The sequence below is a fragment of the Trypanosoma conorhini genome (genome assembly GCF_003719485.1).
Source record: "Trypanosoma conorhini strain 025E chromosome Unknown Tco_14.4_contig_00332, whole genome shotgun sequence".
In the NCBI taxonomy this organism is placed as follows: Eukaryota; Euglenozoa; class Kinetoplastea; order Trypanosomatida; family Trypanosomatidae; genus Trypanosoma; species Trypanosoma conorhini.
In genome coordinates this window covers 1-9,030 of record NW_021704414.1, presented here as the reverse complement: position 1 = coordinate 9,030, position 9,030 = coordinate 1, and the positions used below count along the sequence as shown (strand labels likewise).

The following is a 9,030-nucleotide window of genomic DNA, read 5'->3' as shown; positions in this document are numbered from 1 at the left end:
GAGAAGAGAGAGAGAGAGAGAGAGAGAGAGAGAGAGAGTCTGTGTGCGTGTGTTTGTAGAAGGTTGGGCATTACTGTGCTTCTATCAGAATTGACCGCATTGAATGGTTAATTATTTCCACGCTGCTTTCATCCTCTCCCACTTTTTTTTTTTTCGATTGTGTTGTTTCATGTCATTGGCGTGCCCTCTGCGAAATATTTGTGTGGATTCGTGTGTCACTCCCAAAGACGCTCAGGGATCTCAACTCTATTTGGTGACTAATGCCACTCTATTTTTTTTTTCTTTTCCCTCCGCACCCGCACCTTTTTTTCTTTTCTTTTGCTCTGCTTGTTGTTGGTGCATGCATGTAGACACATCGGTGCTGTGGGCTGCTTTGGCGCCTTTGGGGGCGGGGCGGCGGGGCGCCGTTGCCCCCTCCCTCCTCTTCCCTTCACCGCTCGGCGGCGTTGCTTTTCTGCCCGTGTGCGGCCGGCTGCCTCCGCGTGATCCCCCCTTCCGGCAGCGTGGCTGCCTTGCGCGTGCGTGTGTGCGGCTGTCTGTGTGCCGCCCGCCGCTCCCCCCCCCCCCCCACCAGTTCTTTTTTCCCCTGGCCTCCTTTTGCCTGCCCCCTCGCCCCGGCGTCTGCGGGAAAGTTCACCAGAAGGTCGTGGGCGTTTCCGCTCCCTCGGTTCGTTTATTGACCCTCAGTGACCTCCCACACAGCCGCGAAGCAGCTGAGGTAAACAAGGAAGACCCAAAGACAGCGAGGCGCCGCGCAAGCATCGGCAGAGCAAGCCACCGCCACCGGCAGACACATAAAACGAGAGGAGGAGGAGGAGGGAGGGACGTAGAGACCGCTGTGCCTCTCATTCCTTTTCTCGCTGTACATTAGTTCTCTGGCCGTGGCCTTTTGCAGTACGTGGCTGTGTGCCCGCCCATCCTCTTTTTGTACGTATTGAGTTATTTACTTGTGCACACGCACACAATTGCGTGCGCTCCATTTCTGGCAACAGGCACGGGACGCACGGCTGAGATTTAGAGTTGGCAAACGCCAAAAGGAAAAGCAGAAGGGAGAGTAATAACAAGTACCAAGCAAAAAACCGTCATCAGCAGCCGAAGCCGCGGCGAGAAGAAGAAGGCGGAAAACCGTCCCTAGACAGTTTGACGGTCGCCATGGCGCGTGAATACCCGGATGACGGGCATATCTTTGTCTGCGTGCGCGTTCGCGACGTTGCCACGGTACCAGGCATGGCAGTCTATAACTCCGCCTCACGCCGCTCAACGCGGGACAACGTCCGGGACGCCCAGCGCATTTGTGTCTCCACGCTTGAGAACTTCGTTGTGTTGCATGACCCGAGGTCCGTCGACGACGCGTCCTGCGTGGCACGCGACGCGGATGGCCTGGTGCAGCTTCTCACCGCCCGCTCCGGTGGAGGGAAGGCGAGCAACCTTGCGAGGCGATACCTGACCTCAACGGCCACCGCAAGCTACTTTGAGTACGACAAGTGCCTCAACTCCATGGATGCGGACTCCATGCTGCAGATGCCGTTGGTCCGCGACAGCGACTTTATCCGTCCCCCGGGGTACGGCACCCAGGAGGACGTGTACCTCTCCACGGCGGTGCACGCCGTGGGTGCCGCAGTGGAGGGCATCAACTCGTGCGTTTTTGCGTACGGGCAGACGGGGAGCGGCAAGACGTTTACGTTGTTTGGCGACACCGACTGCCTTCGCCGCGACCCTGGCGTGGTGCCACGCACGATTGACGACCTTTTCCAGCGGCTGGAGAGCATCCGCCGCAGCTACCAGGAAGACAGCACCACGGAGTACTCCTACCGCGTCCAGCTCTCCTTCTTTGAGATCTACCAGAATGAGGTCTACTGCCTCTTCTCCCGCAAGGGCCCGCTGCGGGTGTCTTTTGTGCGTGACGTGGCTTCCCAGGGGGAGGCCATGACGATTCACGGCCTCCAGCAGCAGGCGGTGGCGTCGGCGGAGAAGGCCTACCCGCTGCTGGAGCTGGGCCTGCGCCGCCGGCAGACGGGGGAGACGGGGATGAATGCGCGCAGCAGCCGCAGCCACGCCGTGCTGCAGGTCCGCGTCACCCAGTGGCGCACCAACCGCATCACGAAGGAGTCGGTGGAGTTGAATGCGACGCTCAACCTCGTCGACCTCGCCGGCAGCGAACGGCAGAAGACGGCCAAGACAGACGGAAAAAGCCGTGACGAGGGGATTCAAATCAACCAGTCACTCGCCACCCTGGCGCGGGTCATTAATGACATTTCACACGGGGCGAAGTACGTCAACTACCGCGATTCGCTGCTGACGATGGTGTTGAAAGATAACTTGGGCGGCAACAGCAAAACATTCATGATTGCCACCATTGCCCCTGTCTCGTTTTGCTACCAGGAGTCATGTGCTACACTGCTGTACGCGAAGGATGTGCGTAAGATACGTAACCGCCCCATGGTGAACAGGACATTCCAAACACGCTCCAACCTGCTGGAACTCAATGCACGGCTCAGGGAGGAGAATGAACAGCTGAAGAATCATGTTGATTTACTAATGAGAAAGTTTAACACGGACACGAGTGACGCGGCGGCCGACGCGGCAGACAATACGATACAGTTAGAGAAGGCCACCGGTGTGGCGCGAGGCTGCGCTGCTGCACCATTGAAGCAGGACGCTGCTACTGCCGCAACTGAAGCCGTCATTGCCGCCCCCGCGGTCGGCGCTGTGCCGTTGGTTGTCACGGCTCACCGAAAGTACACCAGCGTGGCTGGTATCGGTGGCTCCTGCCTCGAGGGCGGCTGCATCGGCGTCACATCGCTCTCGCAGGAGGTAACGCAGTTCCGTCTCGCGGACATGTTGCACCGTGCGCGGAGCTCAGGGGTGCAGCCGCAGCCGGGGGATGAGGGGTGGTGCAAGCAGCAGCTGGACTACGGTGTCATTGAGTTTGAGCTCGTTTCGCAGCGCGCGTGTGAGCAGCGATATTGGTTGCGGTACCTTCCATCCGATGGCGCGGAGCCCGCCGCAAGTGACGCAGTGGAGTGCCAGGTCAACGGCCTCAGCTTGAAGAGTGGGGGCCGCCGACAGCTGAGGCACGGCGATGTCGTGAGTGTCTTTCTCGACAGCGTGAACGAGGGCTCAGAGCAGGACTTGTTGACATTTCACTACGTGGACACCAGCTGTCTCTCGCGCGGCGGCGGCGGCGACGCGGACACGGGGGTCACAACAGGCGACTTGAGAATCTCGCTTTCCCTTCCGAATGCGCAGTCGCAGGATAACGCGGAGTTCGAGCAGCTGCGGCGCGACAAGGCCAAGCTGCTGGAGGTGTGCCAGGAGCAAGCCCGAACGATTGAGTATCAATGCCAGCGTGAGGCGGAGTCGCGGTCGCGGATGGTCTCAATGGCAACTGCCCACCGTCGTGAAAGGGGCCTCTCATTCTCACCCAACCCCGTCAGGCCGCTGGACGTTGTGGAGTTGACTGGCGGCGCCGCCGCCGCAACGCCGCAGCAGGCCGGCGCGGCAGCCCGCGCCTTCTACCGTACGTCTGTTTCGCCGTCTATTCGTTACGAGTACAGCGTTGACCCCCAACGCTTTGAGGACTGCGTCGAGGAGAACCAATTGCTGTACAAGGACCTGCTGGGGCACAACGCCGAGTACGAGGAGCTCCAGCGCCGCCTGGCAGAGTTGGACAGGGACACGCCTCCAAAGCAAAACCCACCACCATCGCCCCCCGTGAAGGCTGGCGCCGCGAAGAACCTCTCGGCCAGGGTGCGGTCCTCCCTCTCGGCTGTGGTGAGTGTGAGCGGCAGTGACGAGAGTGCGGGCCGAGCTGCGACACCCATCGGTGCGAGGGCAGGGACGCAACAGGGCGCTGCCCTCGCCGCGGGCCGCGACGGTTCAGCCGAAGAGGAGGGGCCAGCCGCAGCTAAGGTGGAGGCTGCACCCACGGCGAATGAGATTCTGCTGAAGCACAGCAAAGATCCCGAGTTGCAGGGGATCGGCAGAATGCAAATTCAATTGTCAACGTCCGAGGGGGTACTGGAGCGGCATCACGCGGCAAAGCGTGAGCGGGTGCTCTGCGAGCGTATCTTGGCCCTCGAACAGGCTCTGGATGATCTTCGCAAGGATCTCAACCTTGTGGAGAGCAAGCTGCGCATTGCGCGGGACAAGAACACAGAGCACGAGCTCGGCCGGGCGCAGATGGAGGATGAAATGAAGGAGCTCGCGGAGGCCTTTTCAGACGCCACGAAGGAGAATGCCGCTCTTCGGCAGGATATCAATTCTCTGGAAACCTTACTTGGCAGCGCGGAGGAGGCACTTGCGGAGATGAGCGCCATTAATGAGGCGGAGCTTGACACGCGTCTCGCACGCATGGCGGAAGAGATACGCGCGCTAAAGCTACTTGCCCACATGTGGAAACGACGCGCCATGCAGCGTCTTGCGCTCAGGTTCAGTGACGCCAAGGGCGGCGACAAGGACGACGTCGGAGGCGAGGAGGCAGGAATCGTGAGTGGCCAAGTGCCGTGGGATGAGCTGCGGGTCGAGAGCAACGCGGCACGAGCCAAGAAGCTTCTCGGCGAGCATGACTCCAGCGTCGCTGCGGTGGATGCGATTGACCGCTTTGAAAAGGAAACCGCCTTTGAATCCGTAGTGGCCCTTGAGAAAATAGCGGCGGAACTTGAGAATGAAAACCTGCGCTTCATGGAGGAGATCAAGGCGTACGAGGCGCAGGTGCAAGGGTACAAGGAACTCGTGGAGCGCTTGCGCGCCGAGAAGGAAGAGCTTGAGAGGGAGGAGAAGAATGACCTGAATCTGACGGTGGAGGAAATGGAGCGGATCAAGGCGCAGTACGCGGAGAAGTGCGAGGCGCTCGCCTTGGCGGAGCGGCAGTGCGCAGAGGCCGTCGAGAAGTTGCGCGCGGCGAAGCAGAAGAAGACGGCGGTGAAGAAGAAGTCCGTGAACAACGATGACTTGCTGCTGCAGGAACATCGGCGCGTGATTGAGGAGCGGGAGGCGGAGTACAACAAACTCTCCGCAGCCCTCGCGTCGAAGGAGAACGAGCTACGCACGATCCTGGCAATTGCGCGGGACAAAGCCACGCTGGAGGACATTGAGGGGTTTAGAGACGAGGGCGAGTTGCGGGACCGCATCGAGGAGTTGCTTGCGACGGCCATGGAAGGCCACGACGGAGGCAACGGGTATTCCGTGTTCCCACCCGACTTCCAGTTCTCCGACGAGGTGACGGCGCTGATTCGTGTCTGCCTGCGCATCATGATGGATCGCCTCAAGATCGAGTTGTACGTCCTTAACCGCCAGAGCCTGCACAAGTTCGGTCTTCTGGTGCCTGCCGTGGAGCTGCGGCCGGAGGCGCAGTTCCGCACCTTTATGCATGAGCTGCGTCAGGTGGTGGCCGATATCGCCGGTAAGGCGCAGCGCATTGGCGGTAAATGGTCCGTGGAGGAGAGTGACGTGTTGTCCCGCCTCGTAGACCATCGTCGCCGGCGCGCCGGCAACGCACTCAACGGCCTGCTTATTTGGTACGACCACTGGGACCTCTCCCCCAAGGCCGAGCACGTCAGCTACATGGAGCTCATTCGCAACATGGAGCGCGTTATGCAGCTGGCACGGCTGGTGAGACAGGGAAGCCTTGTCAACACCAACGCAACCTCCACGCTGCGCCTCGTACTGCCTGGGAAGCGCGGCTCCTTCGACACCGAGTATGCGCCCACAAACAGCAAGGACACCAGTGTTACCGATAGCCTGCGCATTCTTGAGAAGCATTCGGACAAAACGAGGCGCAGCAACCTCGCACGTGTGGTGAAGGAGAGCAAGGCTGTCCCCAGTTGTAATGCAATCCAACGCAGTCAGACCTTTGCTAGGATGGGGTCGTCGCCGCGCCGAAGTGAGATGGGCACAATGGCTCTTGGACGCTCTAACACCACCTTCACCCCGCTGCGAAGCGCGACAGGGAGGTTATCCCAGCGCAGGATGTCTGCAGAGAAGGGCGCGGGCAGTGCGGAGGGCAAGTTCGGGCGACGTGCGACGGCGCTAGTGGTGCCTGTGTCCGACAATGATGTGACCTTTGTGGCAAGCTCGGCGGTGGCGCGAAGCGGCTCTGCCTTTAACTTTGAACGGAACATGAGCGCGGTGAATGTGCCCGACGCGGGCCACCCACAACTGGCGGCGAGGGGCACGCGCTTCGCGCGTGCGAATACGGAGGTGCCGAGCTTCGCCGCCTTGGCGGAGCTGTACAACCCCAAATCGAGCCCTGCCTCAACGCCGCGGCGCACGGCAAAGGTTGAGGGTGCCGCGTCGAGCCACAAAAAGAAGCCTGCCGCTGCAGCGCCGCCGGGCCGCGCGTTCCATCGCGCCCGTACCTCAATATTCTCCCGCACAAATACGGCGGGTGTGCCGCAACTAAGCAGCCGCATCAGTGGGAGACAGTCATCGGCAGGCACCTCCACGCGCGCCAGCGGTGGAGGCCGCCTGGACTCTCCGAAGCCATCCATCCCAGCCTCGGTGTTGCCGAGGCCGTTCTACGACCCGCGCGTGCTGAGCAATCTGAGGGAGCGAAGCACCAGTGAGGGCAACCAGGCGTCGCCATCGCAGGAGCAGAAGCGGCGCGCGAAACTCACAAGGAGCAAACTGACGACGGGTTTGACGATGCCACCGCGCTCCTCCCCGGTGGCCCTCTCGCGGACGCCGAGCGCACTGAATAGAACATCGATGCGCTTTTCAGAGAAGGGGGCGAACACTGTGGGTGAGAGTGTTGCCGCCGAGAGTCCGTTTTCTTTGAAGTCCCATACGCCACACACCTCAGCACGCAAATCCTTGGGGCAGCATTCGCAGCGAGGCCGCCCAGACGTCCCACCGCTGTATTTAAAGAACCTTTCCAAGTGAGGAGTAGCGTGAGAGGGACTCTCTCTGTTGCAGCGTGCGTGTGTGCGGTGTGTATGGAGAGAGGTAGAGAGAGCTCTTCCTTGTTTACATTTCTCCAACGTTTTGGGGGCGTTTATTCCTAGGCCTTTGCACTGGCTTCCCCTCCATCGCCGCACTTCAGCGGCGGTGCGTTGGGGATGGGGGCGTGTCGCGCGTCTGGGCGCTGCCAGCCCCCCCCGCAACTTCGGGGAAAAAAAACCAACCGCTTGGGACGAGGCATGGCGGCGTAGAAAAGGCGCGTGCGCAGGCGACGGAGGGAGGAGGAAAGGAAAATGACACCTCTGAAGAGGCGGAGGAAGTGGGAGGGGAAGCTGCGGCGGTCGTCCCCGCACGCTCACGCTCACTCTCTCTTCTCGTAGACACTCGCGCGCACGTCACCTGCACCATGCGAATTCGTTTCTTTGACTCCCTTCCCCCTGCTGCACTGATAAACCACACCAAACACACGGCTGACTGTGCCCGGGGGCCCGGACTCCATCCACTACGACGACGAGGGGCGATGGCGAGGGTGCGGAATGGAATTAAACGACAAAAATAAGACGAAAACAAGAAATGAAAAAATAGAGAAAAATTGGCGCCCGGCGGCGTTTGTTTGTTTTTTATTTGTTTATCTGTTATAATTATTTTTTTCTGTTTTTTTTTTTTTGTCATGCACACAGGCTGGGGGTAGGAAAACATTCTCCCCTTCCGCCTTCCACGACCGAACTGAGTTTGCCCCTGTTTTTATGCGGCTTCAGTTTGCCTGTGCAGCTGCGTGCCACCTTCCTTTTCGCTAGATCCCCCCACGCCACCTACCGCCACGCATGTGCTCCTCTCCAGGGCGGTGGCAGCGGCAAAGCGCCAGGCAAGCCAGCAGGAAGGAGGAGGGAGGAGAGATAGTGGGCAAATACGGCATGCCTTTTTTTTTGTTGTTATTCAGGTTATTTGTACACTTGTCTTTTTATTCTGATGAAGCTGCTGTTTTGTTGCGCGCAACCATGAGTGCTTGCGTCTTTCATTTCCCTTTCTGCGTGTGCGAGTGCGTGTGTGTGTGTTTTTTTACTTTTCCTGCCCGTTGTTGTTGCGCGCACCTCAAGCGAGAGACCCCGGCGGGCGGAGAACAAAACGGCAGGAGAATAGAGAAGAAAAGCCGCAGAAGAAGAGATGGGGGGAAGTAATAATAATTAAAATGAAGAGACTTTAGAAGCTGCCGCCGCCGCCGTTATTCTGCCTCTTTGTGCGTGTTTGTACCATCAACCCCGACCTCACTGCCCCCACCCCGTCGCCGCCGTCGCCCCATCATTCCCCCACCCGCAGCAGTAGCCGGCTTCAGCTGTTGACTCTCCGCTTGTTTGTTCTTCCGTAGATGCTTTTTTTTGTTTTAGACTTTTTTCTTGTACTGTTTTGCAAAGAAGAGGTGTGCAGAAATTCTCGGCGTTTGTTTTTATTTTTCGCTTATTGATGGCTTCTTTGCAACTGCGAGGTCGAGTCCGTTGCGGCTGCGTCGGTGTGTGCCTATTGCAGCGCGGTGCCATTGTGTTTGGCGCGCGTGTGCGTGGGCGTCGCTCACCGCCCTCCTCCTCGTGGATCCCTCTCGCCTCTCTTTTGTCTCTTGTTCATTTCTTCCTTCGCTGCCTTTTAACTTCTCTCTCTTGCCGTTGCGTAAATAATACTACTGACTGATTAACCATGCGACCCTTCCTGCACTGAGGGCAAAGGGAAACCATGAAGATCAGGGCGCAGGACCGCATCACGTTCCCGGAGGACGTGGAGGTGTCCGTGAAGGACCGCGTCGTCACCGTCAAGGGGAAGCGCGGCACACTGACGAAGGACCTCCGCCACCTGCAGCTGGACTTCCGTGTGAACAATAAGTTCCGCACCTTCACCGCCGTCCGCTGGTTCGGTACAAAAATCAACAACGCCACCATCAACACGGCGCTGTCGCACGTGCGCAACATGTTCACGGGTGTGACAAAGGGCTTCCGCTTCAAGATCCGCTTCGCCTACGCGCACTTTCCCATCTCTGTCTCCGTGGAGGATCAGCTTGTGGAGATCCGCAACTTCCTTGGGGAGAAGCGCGTTCGCCGGCAGCTCGTCGCCGATGGCGTCAAGGTCTACCGCACGGCCCCT

The 9,030-nt window shown here is 59.4% G+C and overlaps 2 protein-coding genes across 2 annotated transcripts, besides 6 other annotated features; both read left to right on the top strand.

Annotated features, from left to right (window-relative positions):
- Nucleotides 1–38: a microsatellite.
- A 505-nt stretch (nucleotides 39–543) lies between these two features.
- Nucleotides 544–572: a sequence feature (G-rich).
- A 231-nt stretch (nucleotides 573–803) lies between these two features.
- Nucleotides 804–823: a microsatellite.
- A 329-nt stretch (nucleotides 824–1,152) lies between these two features.
- Nucleotides 1,153–6,882, top strand: Tco025E_05576 (putative kinesin; the record flags this gene model as incomplete). The annotated part of the gene is made up of 1 exon (XM_029372469.1): nucleotides 1,153–6,882. One exon carries the CDS (start codon nucleotides 1,153–1,155, stop codon nucleotides 6,880–6,882), a length of 5,730 nt encoding a protein of 1,909 aa, XP_029227472.1.
- A 368-nt stretch (nucleotides 6,883–7,250) lies between these two features.
- Nucleotides 7,251–7,299: a microsatellite.
- A 209-nt stretch (nucleotides 7,300–7,508) lies between these two features.
- Nucleotides 7,509–7,567: a sequence feature (A-rich).
- Nucleotides 7,568–7,928: 361 nt separating this feature from the next.
- Nucleotides 7,929–7,955: a microsatellite.
- Nucleotides 7,956–8,625: 670 nt separating this feature from the next.
- Tco025E_05575 (large subunit ribosomal protein L9e) lies at nucleotides 8,626–9,030 on the top strand (the record flags this gene model as incomplete). The annotated part of the gene is made up of 1 exon (XM_029372468.1): nucleotides 8,626–9,030. A coding segment is annotated over one exon (405 nt), but the record flags the coding sequence as incomplete, so codon positions are not given.